The 20533-nt window shown below is 37.7% G+C and overlaps 5 protein-coding genes and 1 non-coding gene across 8 annotated transcripts; 5 read left to right on the top strand and 1 right to left on the bottom strand.

The window, feature by feature from the left end:
• The first annotated feature begins 754 nt into the window (after window positions 1-754).
• Window positions 755-3820, top strand: LOC111436369. Of its 3 annotated transcripts, XM_023074151.1 has the most exons (7): window positions 756-1045; window positions 1166-1475; window positions 1552-1900; window positions 1981-2367; window positions 2885-3093; window positions 3185-3449; window positions 3496-3820. In XM_023074151.1, exons 1-6 carry the CDS (start codon window positions 879-881, stop codon window positions 3434-3436), a joined length of 1674 nt encoding a protein of 557 aa, XP_022929919.1. In that variant the 5' UTR covers window positions 756-878; the 3' UTR covers window positions 3437-3449; window positions 3496-3820. The 3 variants fall into 3 exon arrangements, with proteins under 3 accessions (XP_022929921.1, XP_022929919.1, XP_022929910.1); XM_023074153.1 differs by having other exon boundaries at window positions 755-1045; window positions 2891-3093; window positions 3185-3564; XM_023074142.1 differs by having other exon boundaries at window positions 3185-3564.
• Window positions 3821-5330: 1510 nt separating this feature from the next.
• LOC111440968 lies at window positions 5331-7087 on the top strand. The gene is made up of 4 exons (XM_023077816.1): window positions 5331-5477; window positions 5991-6169; window positions 6295-6355; window positions 6474-7087. Exons 2-4 carry the CDS (start codon window positions 6024-6026, stop codon window positions 6750-6752), a joined length of 486 nt encoding a protein of 161 aa, XP_022933584.1. The 5' UTR covers window positions 5331-5477; window positions 5991-6023; the 3' UTR covers window positions 6753-7087.
• A 1187-nt stretch (window positions 7088-8274) lies between these two features.
• On the top strand, window positions 8275-9517 carry LOC111440342 (LOB domain-containing protein 40-like). The gene is made up of 2 exons (XM_023077505.1): window positions 8275-8760; window positions 8855-9517. The coding sequence occupies exons 1-2, from the start codon at window positions 8373-8375 to the stop codon at window positions 9376-9378; spliced, it is 912 nt and encodes a 303-aa protein (XP_022933273.1). The 5' UTR covers window positions 8275-8372; the 3' UTR covers window positions 9379-9517.
• Window positions 9518-14235: 4718 nt separating this feature from the next.
• On the top strand, window positions 14236-17121 carry LOC111440868 (aluminum-activated malate transporter 9-like). Its single transcript, XM_023077697.1, has 5 exons — window positions 14236-14725; window positions 14860-15267; window positions 15359-15495; window positions 15582-15728; window positions 16294-17121. Exons 1-5 carry the CDS (start codon window positions 14368-14370, stop codon window positions 16972-16974), a joined length of 1731 nt encoding a protein of 576 aa, XP_022933465.1. The 5' UTR covers window positions 14236-14367; the 3' UTR covers window positions 16975-17121.
• Window positions 17122-17461: 340 nt separating this feature from the next.
• On the top strand, window positions 17462-17533 carry TRNAD-GUC. Its single transcript has one exon. It is a non-coding gene; the product is annotated as a tRNA-Asp (tRNA).
• Window positions 17534-18284: 751 nt separating this feature from the next.
• On the bottom strand, window positions 18285-20008 carry LOC111440870 (protein ASPARTIC PROTEASE IN GUARD CELL 1-like). Its single transcript, XM_023077699.1, has one exon. It carries the CDS (start codon window positions 19911-19913, stop codon window positions 18468-18470), a length of 1446 nt encoding a protein of 481 aa, XP_022933467.1. The 5' UTR covers window positions 19914-20008; the 3' UTR covers window positions 18285-18467.
• Window positions 20009-20533: the final 525 nt, after the last annotated feature.

The raw sequence follows: 20533 nt of genomic DNA, 5'->3' as shown, positions 1-20533 counted from the left end.
AACACCGAGCAATGTGCCAGCGAGGATGCTAGCCCTAAAAGGAGGTGGATTGTGAGATCCCACCTTGGATAGTTTCAGAGCCAGACACAGGGCATTGTATCAACGAGGACGCTGGTCCCCTGTTGTGAGATCCCACATTGGATGGTTTCAAAGCCAAACACCGAGCGTTGTGTCAGCAAGGATGTTGGCCCCGTATTGTGAGATCCCACATTGGATGGTATAGAGTTAAACACCGGGCGTTGTGCCAGTGAAGACGCCGACTCCCAAAGGGGGTGGATTGTGAGATCTCACGTTAAAAAATGGTATCAGAGCCAAACACTGGACATTGGCCCCTAAAGGAGATGAATTTTGAGATCCCACATTGGTGGAAGAAGGGAACAAGGCATTCTTCGAGTATGAAAACCTCTCTCTAGTAAATGCGTTTTAAAATCGTAAAGTTGACAACGATATGTAACAGACTAGAGTAGACAATATTTACTAGTGGTAGGCTTAAACGGTTACAAAATCACCCTCTCCCTCCCCCTTTGATCAATCCTTCGTCCATGTTCCTTCAAAAAGTGACATTCTTTCATTGCTCTTCATTGAATTAGAGTTGTCTGTTAGTGTTGAAGGGATGCATCCTTTTTTGGAGCCCCATGGAGATTATAGCCTCATTTATAGGGTTAAAGATGAGATTTTGAAGCTGGGAAATGGACAAAAACATAAAGATGATAGGCATGAGATATAAAAAGCAACCAAAGTATATATGAATCCATTTGTGTTTTGCTTTTTGAATAAAATTTGTGAGAGATGGTTCTTTCCTTTTTCCTTTTGATTTTGAAGAAGGGAGTACTTAGGAGGAGATCATGATCTCAGACCAATAATCAACACCAACAAAAATGCAATATTTGCCTAAACAACAAGAACAACAAGAACAACAAGAAGCTGTTCTAAGGCTATTCTACACTCTCTCCACCTCCTTCTTCCTTCTTTTCTTCTTCATCTCCTTCTCCTCCATTCTACTTTTCAAATTCCTCCACTTCCTGGGCACCCCTTTATTCCCAAGGTCATCACTTTCATCATCAAATATCCATTTTTCTACTTTTATGATACCATCATCATCATCATCACTCCCATCTCTATCTATCATATTATATATTTCTTGATATCAATGTTTTGTTTGCAGATATGAGTATGAATATGAATACAACTTCTCATCCGAGGAGGAGGAGGAGGAGGAAGAAGAAGAAGAAGGATATGGCAGCGGAATCCACGGCGAGACTGGAACAGTGTCGTACCTCGACGAAGAAGCCGAAACTCGAATGAGTCGGTGGCAAAGCCAGCTTCCAGATGAAGAAGAAGAAGTATTACTCACTGACTTGGAGGAGCCCTGGATTATGGACTCCTCCACAGACCCTGATAGCTCAGTTTATGAGTCCCCACAACCCTTACAACAACAACAAGAGGAAGACCACCATATGCTAGAACAACTTAAGGTCAGTCTTATAAATCTTAGAAATACGTGTGAGATTGAAATCTCTCCCTAATAGACGTGTTTTAAAAATTTTAAAGGAAAATCCAGAGGTAACGATATCTGCTAGCCGTGGGCTTGGACGGTTACAACAGGAGGAGGAGGAAGTTAAGAAGGTTAATGAGAACGAGAAATATTTGGTATTTGCAGCAACTAAAATGGATGAAAAAGAAGAGATATTTGGGGATTCATGCACCGTTGGATCAACTTCAAAGAGTTCATCAGAGTGGAGAAGCTCAATAAACTGTAGAGATTCTGGCACTGATGATCCATTTTCTTCTTCTTCAAGGAGGAGCTGCCCCAAATGGGAATCCTACACTGTTTTCCAGAAGTATGATGAAGAAATGATGTTTCTTCACAGAATCACAGCCCAAAAGCTTCATGAAACAGGTCATTATTCAATCTTACTTTATTTTCTTTACAAAAATCCAAGCTTTATCATAACCCATTTCCCATCAAATTCCACACAGAATCACTCAGATTAATTCAAATGTGTCCAAGATCAGTATCAGACAGGATTGTTCATAAGTTATCAACCATTAACAAGAAGCATTCACATCATGTGAACCAAAATCCTTATCAAGAGCTGGAGGCTGCTTATGTGGCACAAATTTGCTGGACATGGGAGGCTCTTAACTGGAACTATAACAACTTTGTCAACAAGAAACTGAGTTCTAATTGTAACACAGGTTTGGACACTGGATGTCCAGCCAAACTTGCTCAACAGTTTCAACAGTTTCAAGTTCTTCTTCAGCGTTATATCGAGAATGAGCCTTACGACCACGGCCGTCGCCCTGAGATCTATGCTCGTATGAGACGTTTGGCTCCTAATTTGCTTCAAGTCCCCGAATTCATAGGTACATTCTTTTACCTTTTTGTTTCTTCAAATTGTTAAAAATGGTTGGGAAGGAGTCCCACCACATTGACTAATTTACGAAATGATTCTGAGTTTATAAGTAAGTAATACGTCTCCATTAGTAAGAATCTTTTGGGGGAAACCAAAAACAAAGCCACGAGAGCACTTATGCTCAAAGTGGACAATATCATACTATTGTGGAGATTCGTGATTCCTAACAAAGATTTGAACAATGGAAACTAAAGCGTAGCTAGTAAGATAGCGAAGTAAACTGAAAAGGTACATTAATTATTAACAATTCTTTCAAAAAAGTTGATTTTTTCTTTTTGGTATATAATATTTAATGAATGAGTAGATAACACACACTATGCATCTTTTAATTTAATATAAACAAAGCATATGAAAAAGTGAGTATGAATTGATGCGTTGATAGCATGAAAGCCAACTTCTTTTTGTGGTTTGCTTTATTAAAGTAATTGAGATTAAAGTAATGAAGAACGGATTTGAATGTTTTGAAGATTCAGATGAAGAACAAAAGGAAGATGGTTCAAGAATATCCTCACACTCATTTCAAACCATAATGGAAGAAGGAATAAGAACATACATGAATTTCCTGAAAGCAGATAAAGAGAAACCCTCTCAAATTATAGCTTCATTTTTCAAGAGGAAAAAAAAGGGTTCACTTGATCCAAATCTCCTCCAACTCATGAACAAAGTGAACCAAAAAGTAAGCTCATTTTTACAATTTTTACATTATAAAAACTCTCCCTTTATTCTTTTACTCAAAACAATAACCCTTTTTTGAAAAAAATTTGCAGAAGACGAAAAAGCTTAAACAACTCCGTCGTGCTGGGAAGTGCTTGAGGAGGAAACGGAAGATGGGAGTCGAGGAAGAAATGGAGATTTTGATGGGTCTTATAGACCTAAAAGTGGTGTCTAGGGTTTTGAGAAGCGCGGATATAATAAACGAACAACAACTCCATTGGTGCGAGGCGAAAATGAGGAAAGTTGGGATTTTGGACGGGAAAGTTCATAGAGATTCCTCACCTATTTTCTTCCCACCTCATTGATGAATTAAAGGTAAGCTCAAGAGAGAGCCCACCAAAAAAGGAGACACAAAAAACATGACATTTTGTTGGTTTGGTGAGTCATCCATGGAGGAAAGTGAATATGTTGGGAGAAACCCTTTTGAAAAAAGTTGCATATGTGAAGAGATGAAGAAATTAAAGTGAAGCCTATGAGGAATTTTATGGCTTGGAGATATGATTTTGTATCACTTGGAAAGTGAAGCAACAAGGATGGGGACAAATTCAAAAGCTTTCATTTTTTGCTTTATAACTTTAGCTTTTCAATTAGGGTTTAGCTTTTAATTTCAAAACAAGAGAACAGGCTGATGGCTTCTTCCTCTATTATATTCAATGGATTGTATTGGAATAAATCTTCATTTTCATGTATACATTATACTTCTTTCTACTTTAGGGTTTTAGAAAATCACACCAAATAAATATAAATTACTTCATAATTTTTTTCTTTAATTATTTGCCCAATGGGTTTTAGAAAAATAAAAAATAAAGTCACGAGAATTTATGTTTAAATTCGACAATATTATACTACACCGGACCTATTTTTATTCTTTTTATAACAAAAATTTTTTTAAAAAAAAAGTTTTGTAATTTTTTATTTTAAATAAAGTTGCCCTCTTTTAATAATTTTATTATATTTTATAAAAAGTTTCTTAATTAAAAAAATCAATAATTCTATTGAGAAATTATTTTTAAAATAATAACAAGAAAATGAACTCCATGAAATGGGCCTCACTCACGGCCCATGGTACATTATTGGACTTAGAAACGTAAAAGGCCCATAAACTCCATGCAAAACACAAAAGCCCATTTATTCACACGTAATGCCAATAAGATAACGACAAAATGAAAAAAGGGCGGATTATTAGGAAATAAATTTAATAAATTTAAAGAAAAAAAAAAAGCAAGAAACATGAGACAAGAATGGACACCTTTGTTTCCATGTCGAGGGGTTAGGCTTAATAATTAGTTAAATACAAAATTAATATAATAACTTTGACTTAAAAACATGAGATTAAAGAATATTAAAGTTAATTAATGAAACCCAATCATATTAATATTTGTAGCGTCTTGATTTTCTCGCCTACTTTTAAAATATATATATAAACAATTCAAATCAATTTTACACTTCCACGTTCGTCCAACTTAAGTAATATATATACTTTTTATTATATGGTTTTAAAATCTTAATTTGACTTATAAATAATAAATTAAAAAAGAAAAAAGAAAAAAAAATTATGGGACATCAGTTTGTGTGATTCCAATATCTATAGAGTGTTAAAATAAAGGGAAAAAAGGGAGAGGGAGACGCAAGACACAATCATAGTGCTTCTAAGCATTGAATCTATTATAATATTTTTCAAATCATAAATATCTTCTTACCTTCTTTTTATTATATATTATTTTTTCTTATAAGGGTGTGAAAATCTCTCCTATCAGACACATTTATAAATTTAACAGAATAAAATGAATAATATCGGATAGTGGTAGCACGGGGATTAGAAAAAAAAATGACTTCGTAAGTTTATTCGAGTTAGCGTTGGAATTTATCTTGTAATAGTATTTGCAAAAAAGAAAAATAAAAATAAAAGGAAAAAGATGAGCATGGTGTTTGTTTGTTTTTTTTTTTTTTTTTTTTTTTTTTTTTTTTTTTCCTTTTATTGAGGTTGCAGATCTACAAATTAAAATTAATAAACGCGTGGCATCCGGAATCATGTGGCCGAAAAATCTCCCAGGGCGGGGCCCACTGAACTGAATGGACGGCGGGAGATGAAATCATTAAGCGAATCACCATCCAATGGTGGTTAAAGCAGCTTAGAATGGCGCGTCTCCAATTTCCAACCTACCCATCTTCTTCATCCCCGTCCTATGAATACTGAGCTCCAACTCTCCTGCAACTCCTCTTTCTTCGTTTCTCTTCAAATCCCTCCATCTGCTTCTCTCACTTGTTCCCTTCTCTCTCTCTCTCTCTCTCTACTTCTGTTCCTCCTTCGGATCCTCCTTTCTGCGGAGGAGCTCGTCGCTTCAGGTCTCTCCTCCTCCTCTCTGTGTTTGTGTTGGTTAATGACTTAGAATACTGCTTGTTTTACAACATTGGAGATGTTTTTGGGTTTGGATTGCTGCTTTTGTGCTCCAATCTGCTGGAATTTCTTGCTTCTTTTTGAGCTTACAATTACGGGTTTGGTTGTTAATGGAGGGTGTAGGGTTATGAGATTTTAGAGCCCTGGAACATGGTTAGAGTGTTAATTCACCAATTAACTTTTCTGAATGTGTTAATTAATTGAGAATATGACTTAATTTTCTATCCATTTCAGTTTTCCCCCAAATTTGAGTTCTCGAACATTTATCTGGTTGTTGTTTTCTTGGAGAGCCGTCTTTGAGCTTTGTGCTGTGCATGTTCACGTCTTTCTCAAATTTTGCTATGGGAGTAAATGAAGTCTTGATTTATACGTATAGAGAGTTTAAAATGGACTTTTCTTCTTCTGATCCTTCTTCCCACGGCTGAAAAATCAAGTTGACTGAAAGTTTTTTTTTTCTGTAGATCTTTGAACTGCTAGGAGGACTATCTGAGAGAATGAACAAGTGGGTTTATGAGCAGAACGCCATGGCTGCCTGCCAAGAGATGAGGATGGAATCTGTGGTTTGTCCAAAGCCACGTCGTTTGGTTCTGCAAACTCCAAATGATAATGACCCCATCAGAGCTCATAGATGGCCCATCAGGTTCGTTAATCCCAATTTAAACTCGTTTTTGCCAGAATTAGAAAATTTCTGCTTTTGATTATATTGGTTTGAACATGAATCTGTTGGGGAACAAGCTGCTGATATATGAATCTGCTTCCTTACAGCCACACCAAGACAGGAAATTCAAAAGCAGGAGCCGAGCTTCTGGACATGATCCTCACTAAGGTTCTTAACTACACTCTTTCTCTATCAATCTCAACCTGCAAAAACTTGCGTGTTTTATCTTCGATTGATCAAAGAGCTACGAGCAATGTTTTGAATAGGGTTATACTTTATATTATAGGAAAGTTACGGTGAAACATATAGCCAGCAATTAGGAACATCTCCACCATTCTTTTGGGGGTCTCCACCAAGCAGGGCATCCAACCCTTTAGTCCAAGATGAGCAATTTGGCAATAGAAACAATATGTACCAAGCCAGTGAAGGGCCACCATCTCCCTCAACTCGTAAAGGAGGTTGTGCCCGAATGAAATTCGGTCATCGACCTGCAGCAGTTCGAATCGAAGGATTCGACTGTCTGAACCGAGATGCTCGAAATTGCAGCATTTCTGCTGTGGCTTAAAGACACAGAGCACCATATATATATAACTCAACCACCCCCCAAGGGAAGAAGGCAGGCTAAGTTTTTGAAGTGGAGGAAGGAGATTGAAACTGATGTTTTTCATTTTTCTTTTTCTTTTTCTTTTTGTTGTTCATTAGTGTGTAAAAGTTGTACATAGTAGAGTCAATCAACTGCAGGATGGTTGTTCTTGCTGAGTCCCGTTGTCGTCATCATCATCGTCGTTCATCAAAATCTCAAAGAGATGAGATATGTGTGTAATTAAAGTGACTAATGAATGTTTTGGAGGAACTAATCCAGGAAATAAAGAAGAGAAATGCAGAGTAGTTATTAATCCCTTTCCATTGTTCTTTGTTTCACTTAGTGACCATTATTAATAATGTTCTGAGAGGTCAGTTTCAGAGTGCTTATTAAAAAGGTGGAGATGGGAAGTGGCCAATAGTGAGAGAGATCCTTCAATATATATATATATATATGTATGTATGTATATATATATGTATGTATGCCATCCATTGAATGCCATTTTTTTATATCTGTTTATAGTTTTGGGCTGCATAAAAAAAAGTCCATAAGCTTTGGGTTGAAAGCAGCCCATTAATATACACTGTTTTTATTTAATAATATCAATTTTGACTTTATATTTCTTTTGAATAAAATAAAAATGGGGGGCGCCCACTGGATTTGCCTTCCAATGGACCCCACTCTCTTCACCTTCCCATTTTTTATTTTTATTTAAATACTTTTTTTAAATAAAAAACATTATAACTCATTCAACCCACGAAATTTTATGATTCCTTCCTTTAAATTCATACAGTTTTGGCAAGAAAACTTTGACTTTTCTTCTTAATGGAAACCCAATTTTAAAATTTTAAAATATAATAGACTAATTTCAAACTTTTTAAGCAATATGGACTAAATTTAATCAAATAATCTAAAATTAGGAATTAAAACATATTTTTAACCTTTTTTAAATAATAAATATTACGTCATTAGGTGGTCAGGTTAATTTGTATTTTACTTCTCAATTTTCCATTTCCATTCCACTCCGTATCCTCTCAACCATTTAAAGTTATAATATAATTAAGCTCTAAACTAAAATATTAAAATCTAGTTTCATAACTATTTTGTTTTAAATTTTATTAATTAAATACCATTTTAGTATTTTATTTATATATTTTTTTTTAATTTAAACTATGTTTTGAAAACTTTAAAAAAAAAAATGGCTCCAATTTTTTTTTAAATTCAATAAGAATTATTATTATTATTTGTACAAAAAATGAGAAGGATGATCATAGTTTTGAAAAGCAAAAGAAATAAAAAAATTAAGGTCTCATTTCATAACTATTTTATTTTTTTAATTGAAATCTATTTAGAATTTAAATATTTTTACTTAAAAAAATAAAATTAGTAGAGATAAAATTTAAAATCAAGTAATTATTAAACTTTATCTGAATAGTTATAATTAATGATTAGAGGAAGAAAATAAAAAGAAAAAGGAGGGTGGAAATATTAAATTTTTTTATTTATGGAAAAGAAAATTTAATAATCCCACTAAGAATTGAGTAATAAAAAGGAGGAGGGAATAAACAAATAATTAATTAACTAATTAATTAATGGTATCGGATGGAAGTGGTCAAAGAAAGTTTCCCAATGGTTAGCAAAAAACCAGAGAATCGTCGAAACTGGAAAACTACCATTTTCTTGGAAAACCACTTGCGGAAATCATTACAAAAACAAAACCCCCCCTTGTTTCTTTCTCCATCTACATTTCTTCCATTTTACGCACAGATTCTTCTTCGTTATTCATCCATCCATCGAGCCATGCGTATTAGCTGTAATGGATGCCGAGTTCTTCGCAAAGGCTGCAGTGAAAGCTGCTCCATCAGGCCTTGTCTTCAATGGATCAAAACCCCCCAATCCCAAGCCAACGCCACCTTCTTCCTTGCCAAATTCTACGGCCGAGCTGGCCTCGTTAATCTCATCAATGCCGGCCCCGATCATCTCCGCCCTGGTATTTCATCATATTCTACTCTGTTTCAATTACTCTGTTTTCATTGCTCTGTTTCAGTTACCTAAGGCTGTTTTTTGTTTTTTGGGTGTTTCAGCGATTTTTAAATCTTTGCTATTCGAGGCGTGTGGGCGGATTGTGAACCCGATTTATGGGTCGGCCGGACTGTTGTGGTCCGGGAGCTGGCAGCTGTGTCAGGACGCCGTCGAAGCCGTTCTCAAAGGTGCACCGATTCTGTCTGTTTCTTCTGAGACTGCGGTGTCGCACATGGGCCCACCGTTGAAGGGCTGCGACATCCGCCACGTTTCGAAACAGCAAGGCGCCGCCCCCGATTCCGCGCTCCGGAAGATCAAAACACGACGGCGGTTCAAGCGATCGGCGCCCAACAAGCCGATGCCGAAGGAGGAGCCGGTGGTGGTAAATGAGTTCGTATTCGACGATCCGACTCGAGTTGTATCGGAGCCCCGGTGTTTGAAGTTCGAGCTGGATAGTTGGGTGGGCCATAAATCGCAGGAGAAGGACTGCAGCAGCAGCAGCGACGAGGCCGAGTGTTTGTCGGTGGAGGGTTCTGCAGTTGGGCAGGGTGGTGACGTGGAGTTAGAACTTAGCTTGGGGTTATAGTGAAGAGTCGGATGCTGACGTGGCTGTAAGAAGGCAACGTGTAAAGGACGGATGATTTGGATGTCAGGAATTTGGGTTTTGATATTGTAAAAAAGATTAGTTTTTTTTTTTTAAGTCATTGGCACGACTAAATTTAGAGCATGACTTTGATAGTATATTAAATGATAGCTCTCATGACTTTGATCTGACTTCTTCAAAATGCCTCTTCACAATGGTATGATATTGTACCTTTTTTAGCTCTCATGACTTTGATCTGGCTTCTTCAAAATGCCTCATTCCAATGGACAGAGTGTTTTTTTTTATTATAAACTCAAATTAATTTATTAAATACAAAATTAATCGTGGCAGAGTTATATGCGATGGTATGATATTGTCCATTTTAAACATAAGCTATATTGTCCACTTTGACACATAAGCTCATGACTTTGTTTTAGGCTTTCAAAAACGCCTCGTACCAACACAAAATGCCTCGTACCAATTGAGATAGTATTCCTCACTTGTAAATTCATGATCTTCCATTAAATTAACCAACGTAGGACTTACTTCTAATAATCATCAACGTTACTTTTAGCGGCATCTGATAAAGAGGAGGAGGAGGAGGAGACAGCAGGGAAGTGAGGATCGATGAGGTGGGGCCGGCGGTGGTGAAATGGCGTGGGAAGGGGAAGGAAGTGACCGGCGATGAAGAATTGCCGGTCAGATCGAAATGAAGGGCGGCGACAAATCCCGACCGGGAAGAACAAGCACGGGGTCATTAAATAATTTGTCTTAATTTACAATTCTTTTTATTATTCTATTAATTGACAAGATAAATGTGTACACTGGTTTGGTATCTAAAGCTTAATTTAACTTTAATACAGAATTAGTGAAGCAAGAGTTTAGAAATTAAAAAGAGACTCATACTTGATTGAATTAATCTTCTCCTAATGGAAGACTGTTTAAATCTCATTCAATTAGGGTTTAGTTGATTTTGTTTAGAGTTAGGATAAAAGATGACAAAAATTGGTCTAGACTCGGGTCCCCAAGGTCGAGATCAACCAAAGAGCTTGGGTTCAGTGCTAATTTGATTATTGACCAACAGCTTAAAAGGCCAAACCTCGTACTCACATGTGTTGTTGAACTAAACAAATCAATAACGTCAATTTTAACGAATCTTATCATCTACCAAAAGGAAAAAAAACACGTGGACAAACAAACATGGGATGATCGTCATTTTTTGTGGTTGATATAAATTCATTACTTTCACATTTTTGTCATTATTTAAAAACAAATATAGGTATCTCGATTTATATAAAATTTTAATTTCATCGATTTATATTTTAGAATATGAAAATAATTAAAAACGTGCAAGAATCGGAAACGTAATTGACTATCTTTTATATTTCCTTTTCTTACATTTATCAAAGCAATATATATATATATATATTGGTTGTTGAAACCAAAGTGAAATGAAAGGAATTTAAATGAAATGTGGAGATGAAAAAGCAGATAATACTTGGTTAGTTGGGAACGACCAGCACATCCCAATTATAAACCCTATTTCGTAAATCCCTAAATCCAGATTATCGATTATTAATTAACTAATTAGAGCATATATTAAAAATTAATAATCAGAATAATGGTAGGGAGTTTTGTAGCGTGCTGGTGGTTTACAATGGAAACGGCCCCACACGATTAGAAAAGATTGAAACGACACATACTGGGCCCCCCACCCATGTGATCTTAGGATTATATTTCTGGTGTTTCGTACGCTAATGTTTCTGTGGGCCACCATTTTGTTTAGTCTCTTTTTTGCTACAATAAAGAGGTTATCTTATAATATATATGTACCAACATAATTTCTAATTTTAATATCATAATATAATGTTTAATTTGAATATTACAAATATAGTCTCAAAAATTATTATTTTTATTAAGGCTTAATCTATGATTAGTACGTCAAACATATCTATTTAAAATGTGAGGTTGGGACTTGGTATAACGGCTCAAATCCACCGTTAACCGATATTGTCTTCTTTGGACTTTTCCTTTCGGGCTTCCCCTCAGGATTTTAAAACGCAGGAAGGTTTCCACTCCCTTGTAAAGGGTGTTTTGTTTTCCTCCTCCGACCAATATCGGACATCACAATTCACCCATTTCGGGACCCAGTGTCCTCGCTGACACTCGTTCCTTTCTCCAATTGATGTGGGACCGCCCCCAAATCCACCTCCCTTCGCCACCCTCCTTCGAGGAACAGCGAGGGGGTGGAGAACATTTTTTTCTGTTACATAAATAGGGTCGGGTTTCTCATCCTTATCCCGATCCTCCTTGTGTATAAATATATTTTCAACGTATATTAGGTATTAAATTAAAGGTTTGAAACATTTAATCAATGAATAGTGTGATTTAAACATTTAAGACATTAAGGAGCTGATGGGGGAAGCTTACCGATTTGATGATTCAGCGGCATCCGATCACGTGGTACATGATTCACGTGGCATTTGCAGGCGCTTCCACGAGGATTTAAGACCGACAAAGGTAGGCGTCTTTTCATATGCCACGTGTCAATTTATCAGTGGCTGAATAACAGCAAATATCAAAAAATGCGATGAGTATCTAGAACGTTCTTATGAACGGACTTCAAAAGCTGGATTTAAATTTACTTAATTTTCAGACATTTTTGGTTTATATTAAGCTACGAATATCAATTTTCTTGTTTAACAATTAAAAGCAGCATTTATTTTTAAATTTGAAGTAAATTAAAATAAAATAAAAACTGTACGCGCCAAATGTGTGCAATTCCCGACTATTTAATGGCCAGATTTTGGCTCCTCCTCTACCCCGTCACCAACTCTCTTTCTCTCTGTAATTTACTTGGCTCTGTCATTTTCATGCGATTTCTGGTTCTCTTTTTATCAGTTCCTCTGTAATGGAACCTTGCATTGATAGTAGGAAGCGAGTACGAGATGAATCGAATGAATCTCTGTTCAATTTTGTCGGCTCCAAGATCCTCCGATTTGATTCCGCTGAATTCAATTTCATCTCGCCGGATTTGGACGATGCACCAGTTGATTCCGTTTCATCAGATGCAGAATCGATCGTTTCAAAACAGAGTGGAGCTATTCACAGCAATGATTCAGGCCTGGACTCCTTTCAGCCACTTCCAATTCAGGAAGACCTACTGAAGATTCTCGACGAAGCCGACGTTTCCATAGATCGGGAATTGGCGATTCCAGATCTCGACTCTGTGATCAGTAGCTTCGAGAAGGAAATAAACGTCCCGGTGCCTGCTGTTCAACCGGAACTTGGATACCTTCTAGAAGCGTCAGACGACGAATTAGGGCTTCCGCCAGCCGCCTTGAAAGGGGAAATGGAGCCTGTTAATTTTGGGGGCAAATATTCAGGTAGCGCCGGTATGAAAGGATTCTTAGGACTTGAGGATGAAGTTCCTAATTACTGTTGGCTCGAAAATTTGAGCAGTGAGATTGAATGGAATCGGAGGGAAGAAGAGGTGGCGGCGTTGGGTGGATTGTCGGATCATAATACGGACGGAGCGGTGGAGTTGCCGCCGTATCGATCGGAGACCATGTTCTGTTTATAGTATGATGTATGGTATGTATGGTATTGGAATGGGCAGAGATTTGCTCGGTTAAATTAAATTTAAAATTTGAATTGAGATAAAAGTAGAATAGAGTATGGAAGAAGCAGAGTTGAGATGGTGACATAAAGGTGCGATGGCATCATCTTATCATGCGCATGCCATGTTAGTGCTGCATGCCTCCCATTTTGTTGGACATCAACTTCAATGCACCAGTTATTTAATTATCTTTAAATAAATAAATAAATTTTACATTTTTATTATTTATATTTAACTTACTAAAGAAGTAAATGCATAAATAAAATCTAGTAAACCAAAATCACCCCTAAATTATAAAAATAAATATTACTATTTTTTTCGCCCAATTATTTATTTTTTAATATCTATTATAATAAGAGTAGAATTTACCTACTTAGAGATTATCATTTTACACGCATGGTTAAAGCTTAGGGACCCACCCTAAATCGAGAATAGAGAGAGTAGAGAACATTTTTTTTTTGTTAGATAAATAACTCGGAATGATATCAGTGTGTCGTACCTTAAGCTGGGGTGGGGCTTGAGGAGATTGGATCTTGTGATATGACGACGGGTAGAAAGAGAAGGCTTAGGTGTGAGATAACATGTTCATAAACAGGGAGGTATGGTTTCATCCGATATGATTATTTTATAGATGATGTGACAGAATTTATTATGATTTTGTTGAACCTTATGATATAAAATTTAATGCGAGTCTTTCATTATGGCAAGCAAAATCTTTGAAAGCGTACTACTCCCATTATATTATAAGTTTTAAAGGCATGCCATAACCATCGTTGTCATAATCATAATCAAAATACAACACAGTTAAGCTATAATGAAGTATTTAAATAATAATTTAGCTTAAATGTATAAAAAAATTAGGAATATTTTGATGGGAAACAAAGGTGTTGTTTATCTTATCCACATACCGATCACTTTCAATTATAACTTTTGGCATCATTGCTTCCATCTTTGCCCTTCATCATGTGAACAGTTCCATGTATAGAAGAAGCTTCTTTTCATTTCCATTCTCATGTGAAAGGGTAAGAATGTAAATTCACCCAGAATTTTAAACATCTGTTAATAATTAATTTAGCAGAATTAAAGAATAAGAATAATGAGATATACCAAAATCCCTTTGGAAAGTGGAATGAAGGGAAAGGGACAGGGTTGGTCCTCAATATCAAGTGGGTCTCATTAGCACTTGATATTACCAAAACACCCCTCCCTCGCGCGCATTTCAAGTTTCCACTTCCCTCTGTCCTCTGTGCCTTTTCCTGAGAATCACATGTCGCTGCTTTCAATCTTCTCTGTACGCCATTTAAATTCTGTTTACCTCCTTTTTCCATGGAATTCTCATCTCTTTAGTTTCCACCTTTTCTTTCCGCTCAATCATGGTCGCCAAATACGGTTCGTTCAAGCATAGTTTTGCCGAGCGGAGGGAGAGGCTGCTTTCCGCTAAGGAATTCCCCGACCTACCTTTTGGCGCCTTCCAAACCATTCAGGAAAACCCTTCTTCTTGTTCTCCTTTTCTCGGAATCTCCCGTCTCTGGAAATCAGCGAAGGATGTTGTTTACGAAGCTTGGCAGATGGGTGTATCCGACCCTAGGAAGATCGTTTTCTCTGCCAAGATGGGTCTCGCTTTGATGCTTATTTCTTTGTTGATCTTCTTCAAGCAGCCCGTTGAAGAGTTGAGCCGCTACTCTGTTTGGGCGATCCTCACTGTCGTCGTCGTCTTTGAGTTCAGCATAGGTACTGTGCGATTCTCACTGTTGACTCGATTTAGTGATTGCCATGGGCTTCTTCTTATATCTCCTGCTCTGATGTTGTTTTGATTCTCTTACAAACACGGCTATATTAGAACAGGGTGATTATTTTGTTTGCAGGAGCAACTCTGAGCAAAGGATTCAACCGTGGATTGGGCACTCTGTCAGCTGGTGGTCTTGCATTGGGAATGGCAGAATTATCAGTTCTTGCCGGAGACTGGGAGGAGGTTGTGGTGGTAATCAGTATTTTTATAACAGGATTCTTTGCTACTTATGCTAAGCTGTATCCCACAATGAAGCCTTATGAATATGGATTTCGGGTGTTCTTGTTAACGTATTGCTTCATAATGGTGTCGGGGTATAGAACTAGGGAGTTTATCCATACAGCTGTGACTCGATTCTTGCTCATTGCTCTTGGTGCCGGTGTTTGTTTGGTGGTTAACATATGCATTTACCCCATTTGGGCTGGTGAGGATCTGCACAATCTTGTTGCGAAAAATTTTGCAGGCGTTGCAGCATCCTTGGAAGGTTGGTTAGCAGCTTGTTGCTTGCATCGGTAAAGTTTAATGATCAAACCAAATCTCATTTCTTGCTCAATTTTGTTGATAACTTCATTTAGGATGTGTTGATAACTACCTTAATTGTGTTGAGTACGAGAGAATACCTTCCAAAATCCTTACATACCAAGCGTCTGATGATCCATTGTACAAAGGCTACCGGTCAGCTGTTGAATCTATGAGTCAAGAAGAATCTCTGGTGAGTTTTGTTGACACTGTGCTGGTTTTCTTCATGAAAATAAGAAATATAAATTGTTTATTCTTTGTTTCATCTCTTCTCTGAAGATGGGATTTGCAATCTGGGAACCGCCACATGGTCGTTACAAGATGCTTAAATATCCATGGAAGAACTATGTTCAAGTAGCTGGTGCGCTGAGACATTGTGCATTTGCTGTCATGGCATTACATGGGTGTATACTTTCAGAAATACAGGTATTTTGGCTTTGATGCTCCAACTTCCCATTGAGTCATGGACTGTGCTAATAGCTAACATAAATATTCTTGTGGACACATCGTGTGAGATCCTACGTCGATTGGAGAAGGAACGAAATATTCTTTATAAGGGTGTGAAAACCTCTCCCTTCCTAGTAGACGCGTTTTAAAACTGTGAGGCTGATAGCAATTCGTAACGGACTAAAGCGGACAATATCCGCTAACGGTGACTTGAGTCGTTACAAATGGTGTCAGAGCTAGTCACTGGACGGTGTGCTAGGATGCTGGGCCAACAAAAGGGTGGATTGTGAGATCCCATATCAGGTGGAGAGGGGAACGAAACATTCCTTACACGGGTGTGAAAAGCTTTCCCTAACAGACGCGTTTTAAAATCGTGAGTCTGATGGCGATACGTAATAGACTAAAGTGGGCAGTGGGAAGGATGCTCGGGATTCATCTCATTCTCTTTTTCATCAGTTTTATTTGTTCATATATACAATTGTGGTGTGCTATTAATTTCATGTTCCCTCCATTGGTTTGGTCTTACCTTTCAATGGATATGCAGGCCCCAGCTGAAAGACGACAGGTATTTGGCAATGAGCTCCGTAGGGTAGGCTACGAAGGAGCTAAGGTCTTGCGTGAGCTTGGAAACAAGTTAAAGAGGATGGAAACATTAGATTCAGCAACCATACTTTCTGAGGTACATGATGCTGCAGAAGAGTTGCAAAAGAAGATCGATGCAAAATCCTATCTTCTTGTAAACTCAGAGAGCTGGGAAATCGGGAATCGTTCGGAGGACGTCGGACAGCCTCAAGAATTACTCAACTTGGACGATGAGGAAACCAGGTTTCGTGAGTACAGGTCCCTCAGTGAAGCTGTGCTGGATCTCAGGGCCTTCCCAGTCCCGAAAAGCAACGATTACACCGTGTCATCGGACATGAACTCTATACATTCTGCTGCAGTACCCCCCACCAAAATGTTCAAGAAACTGGGATCATGGCCTGCACAGATTTCAGTCAAACCAAATGGAGTAATCCAAGAGGAGTCGAAAACATACGAAAACGCAAGTGCATTGTCACTAGCTACGTTCACATCTCTCTTGATTGAATTTGTAGCGAGGCTTCAAAACCTCGTCGACTCTTTCGACGAGTTAAGTGCGAAAGCTACGTTTAACGACCCCGTGGAATGGGAAAATTTGAAATCTCCCGGGTTTTGGAGGCGGTTCTGCAACTGTTTTAAGGTATAGATGTGTTAGATAACAGTGGTCGGACAAAGATGTTGGGAGGATGAATCCTAATGAGTTAGCTACATAGCGAGGGTAGAAAATTTGATATGCAAAATAGATGTATTTGTAAAACATCAATACAAATAGAAGTCTTCTCATTTCTCTTAAGCTTTGCTTTCATTTGGGCTCACACATTATCTTCTCTAGTGTCTGTGTCTCGGGCTCCAGAGTAGATCATCTCGTTAATACATATATTTTCAATCAATAATAATCCGTTTTAAATGACATTCTCAATATTCTGCAAAATTTAGTATATTTCAATTTAGAAAAAGAATATTTTTTAAATTATATACTAGTAATAATAATGACATTGAGGTGTTGATAATCGTAAAGAAATTTATAAAATATTAAATAAAATTGAGATATTGATGATAACAACTATGTCAAAGTGATTAAAAATGTATATTTTAAGCTCTATATAAATAAACCTGGAAACGACAATCGAAAAGTCGTTGTAGTATAGTGGTAAGTATTCCCGCCTGTCACGCGGGTGACCCGGGTTCGATCCCCGGCAACGGCGTAATTTTAGCTTTCCGTTTCTTTATTTTTAGAATTTTCAAATGTTAAGAATAATAAATGACGCTATCACAGGAAGACTTGGAAAATACAAAAGTTTTTCTTTTTCAAAAGAATAAATAAATATTTTTCTTCTCATATGAGACAATGTTGTCGTAATCCAACTTTTACCAAACTGTCAGTAACGAAAAATATTTGAAAAAAATGAAATAAAAATTATGTTTTAAAAAAAATGACAGAGCAAGTGGACAGTATAAAAAAATATATATATGGACAAATGAAATGAATTTAATACCAAACGGTGGAGAAAAAAAACTTAGTTATGGTACCTACGAAAGAGGCATATATGACCTTTAGTTGACGCTTTTAACTTCGATAGTATTACTTACACTTTATATCATTGTCAATTTATTCGTCAATTTATTCATTGAATCTTCAAAATATGTATATATATGAATTAGGTACAAATAAAATAGAAACTCGACGTGAATGTTATTAAAAACTCAGAAGAAAAAATGTAAAATAAATTGAAACTGAACTGAAAAAGAATAAATAAGTAATACAGCTGTTGTATTAAAATAATTTAGAAGACAGCTGGAAAAGTTTATGGATTGAGACTTTTATTTATTATTTTATTTTATTTTTTGGTCCACGTGCATTTGTTAATGGATAGAGAAGTTTTGTAGCGTTACTAGTTAGAATTGAGTCCACATAAATTATGTCACATAATATCACCATTTCATTAATTAATTTCATAATCTTAAAATTACTCCTCACACAAATTTAATTATTTTTAAAACTATAATTCAAATGTCCATAACTAACTCCCTCCACCGCCTCTAATTTCTTACACATTTATCTAATAAATACCCCAATTTTAATCCCATCTGGGGGCGGCTGGATGGTGGCTGGTGGCTGGTGGCTGAGCTTCAGCGTCTTTAGCATTTATTAGACGAGAATCCGACCAGGGAGTTGACCAGGTCATAGCTGACACGCATTCCCTGCTGTTGGAAGCTCCCTATTATGGAAAGCGACGACGTCGTTTTAAGAAACGCCAAGCAATAACTTCCCGCCGTGTCCATTCGTATTAAGTAGTTATTCGCCGGCAGCTGCAGCAACTTCCCTTTTGACAATTCAAACGCCACCGTCGGCACCTGCACGTTCGACTGACCTGCCAGATTGTAACACGTGTCGAACGGTGATATAGCACCCGCCGCTGTCAGGCTCTGCGCCCCTTGCACAAACGCTTCTCTCAATGATTCGTACACGTCGGTCGGCAACCGAGTTATAAACGTCCCCGAGTCCACGATTATTCCCCCCATTCCCGAACCGTCGATTTCAAATCTCGTCGAGGAAATCGACAGCGCTTTCCCCCCTACGCTCATTCCGGTCACCTGCACGTACCGGTACGAATCGATTCGGTTGTTTTTCAGAAGTGGGGTAGTGATCGAGTCACTGGGTGGCGCCGAGTCGAACTCCAGAGTGGAGGACGAGTCCGAGTCGCGGTCGACGAGGCAGTAGGAAAACGACGACGCTTTAAGTTGGGAGGAGAGGGAAAGAGCCCCACCGCCGAGGCCGATCAAACCGGCGGCTCCGACGAAGAGGCCTTCATTGTCGTGGCCACAGCCAATTGGTAGATTGGGGATGGATTTCGAATTTCCGAAGGTCAGCGTCTCGGTAACGAAATCACCGACGGTGAACGAACCGTCGCCGTACCTGACTTGGTACACACACGTGCCGGATTGACATCCGGGTCTGTTGAGGGATTGACATTGCTGCGAATCGCAAGACAGGGGTCTGTAAGAGGACGAGGATGTCGGGTTGAATATCGGGTCGGTTTGTTGGTAACAGGTATTTCCATAACTACAGGGCAAGCACTGTAGCCAAGTGATATCACTGCCGGTGTCGGGCACCAAATAGAACGATTGAGGCGGCTGCCCAACGGCAATCCGTGCAAAATACTCCCCACTCCCCTGACTCTGCCCAGAAACAACAGGGGCGGTTAAGGAGTTGGGTCGGACCGCATCACCAGCCAAAGCTAGATTAAGATTCCGATTAAGGGATTGAACACGGGCTGCATCACGAGCGAGTCGAGCTCGGACCAAGCTCTCGTAGTCCTTGTAACTATGCTTATGAATGGCGAGTCGGGAGTGCAGCGGCAGAGACAGAGAGGAATTTGAAAGGCGATGAGAGTGAAATTGAGGAGGGGTCATGGAGAGGGCGCTTTGAGCTCGGTTGGAGGAAGCGGAGACATCGAAGACGGTGGTGGTTTCCTTGAAAACACGGGCGAGAGAAGAAGAGAAAAGAAGGGAATTGAGGATTGCGATGAAGAGGAGAGTGGAGAAAAGGGGTTTATTGTTGTTCATGTCGAGACTGAGAGACATTGAGGAGTTTATGGAAGGAAGTGGAAGCGGATTGGAGGGGTTTTATAGTGAATGGAGAAGGTGGGTGTGATTGACTTCTCACGTTCATGGCGGATGCCCTTGTTCTTAGCCCTTAATTATTCTCTAATTTATTCCCACTTACACTTCAAACTACTCTCCTTAACTACCTTGTCAATTCTTTTATTTTCAAATTATTTTTAATATCATATCACCCTATTTCTTTTATAAATAATTAGATACACGCTATAATTCCAATTAACTATACAAATGTGAACCCAATTTAATTACTCAAATATTATTCTTTTAATTTACTTTATTAAATGTTAGATGTTCAAACGCGCACCGTTATTAGAATAAAAAACATATAAACTAAGATTACTGTGAGTATCTCAGTGTATATATATATATATATATTTTTATTTACATACACACACATACATGTATACATATGCATATATGTATGTGTGTGAGAAAGATCTCATATTCGTTGAAGATGGGAGTTAATCATTTCCCATATATATATTGTGTACATAAATTATTGGAAAAGACTATAATTTTGCATGAAAGAGGGATAAATTGTAAAAAAAAAAAAAAAAAAAAAAAAAAAAAAAAAAAAAAAA

The sequence above is a fragment of the Cucurbita moschata genome, unplaced genomic scaffold (genome assembly GCF_002738365.1).
Source record: "Cucurbita moschata cultivar Rifu unplaced genomic scaffold, Cmos_1.0 Cmo_Scf00003, whole genome shotgun sequence".
Lineage (NCBI taxonomy): Eukaryota > Viridiplantae > Streptophyta > Magnoliopsida > Cucurbitales > Cucurbitaceae > Cucurbita > Cucurbita moschata.
The sequence above is the reverse complement of the archived record's forward strand: the minus strand, read 5'-3'. Positions and strand labels throughout refer to the sequence as shown.

What these genes read in the sequence shown, in the direction of transcription:
- LOC111440870 (XM_023077699.1), bottom strand. Translation starts at nt 19,913, where the DNA reads ATGTCTCTCAGTCTCGACATGAACAACAATAAACCCCTTTTCTCCACT.
- LOC111440342 (XM_023077505.1), top strand. Translation starts at nt 8,373, where the DNA reads ATGGAAGTGGTCAAAGAAAGTTTCCCAATGGTTAGCAAAAAACCAGAG. An exon ending in CCCCGATCATCTCCGCCCTG is followed by an intron (nt 8,761 to 8,854) that starts GTATTTCATCAT and finishes TGGGTGTTTCAG; the next exon opens with CGATTTTTAAATCTTTGCTA.
- LOC111440868 (XM_023077697.1), top strand. Translation starts at nt 14,368, where the DNA reads ATGGTCGCCAAATACGGTTCGTTCAAGCATAGTTTTGCCGAGCGGAGG. An exon ending in CGTCTTTGAGTTCAGCATAG is followed by an intron (nt 14,726 to 14,859) that starts GTACTGTGCGAT and finishes TTTTGTTTGCAG; the next exon opens with GAGCAACTCTGAGCAAAGGA. An exon ending in GTATACTTTCAGAAATACAG is followed by an intron (nt 15,729 to 16,293) that starts GTATTTTGGCTT and finishes ATGGATATGCAG; the next exon opens with GCCCCAGCTGAAAGACGACA.
- LOC111440968 (XM_023077816.1), top strand. Translation starts at nt 6,024, where the DNA reads ATGAACAAGTGGGTTTATGAGCAGAACGCCATGGCTGCCTGCCAAGAG. An exon ending in GCTCATAGATGGCCCATCAG is followed by an intron (nt 6,170 to 6,294) that starts GTTCGTTAATCC and finishes GCTTCCTTACAG; the next exon opens with CCACACCAAGACAGGAAATT. An exon ending in TGGACATGATCCTCACTAAG is followed by an intron (nt 6,356 to 6,473) that starts GTTCTTAACTAC and finishes TTTATATTATAG; the next exon opens with GAAAGTTACGGTGAAACATA.
- LOC111436369 (XM_023074151.1), top strand. Translation starts at nt 879, where the DNA reads ATGCAATATTTGCCTAAACAACAAGAACAACAAGAACAACAAGAAGCT. An exon ending in TCAAGTCCCCGAATTCATAG is followed by an intron (nt 2,368 to 2,884) that starts GTACATTCTTTT and finishes AATGTTTTGAAG; the next exon opens with ATTCAGATGAAGAACAAAAG. An exon ending in TGAACAAAGTGAACCAAAAA is followed by an intron (nt 3,094 to 3,184) that starts GTAAGCTCATTT and finishes AAAAATTTGCAG; the next exon opens with AAGACGAAAAAGCTTAAACA.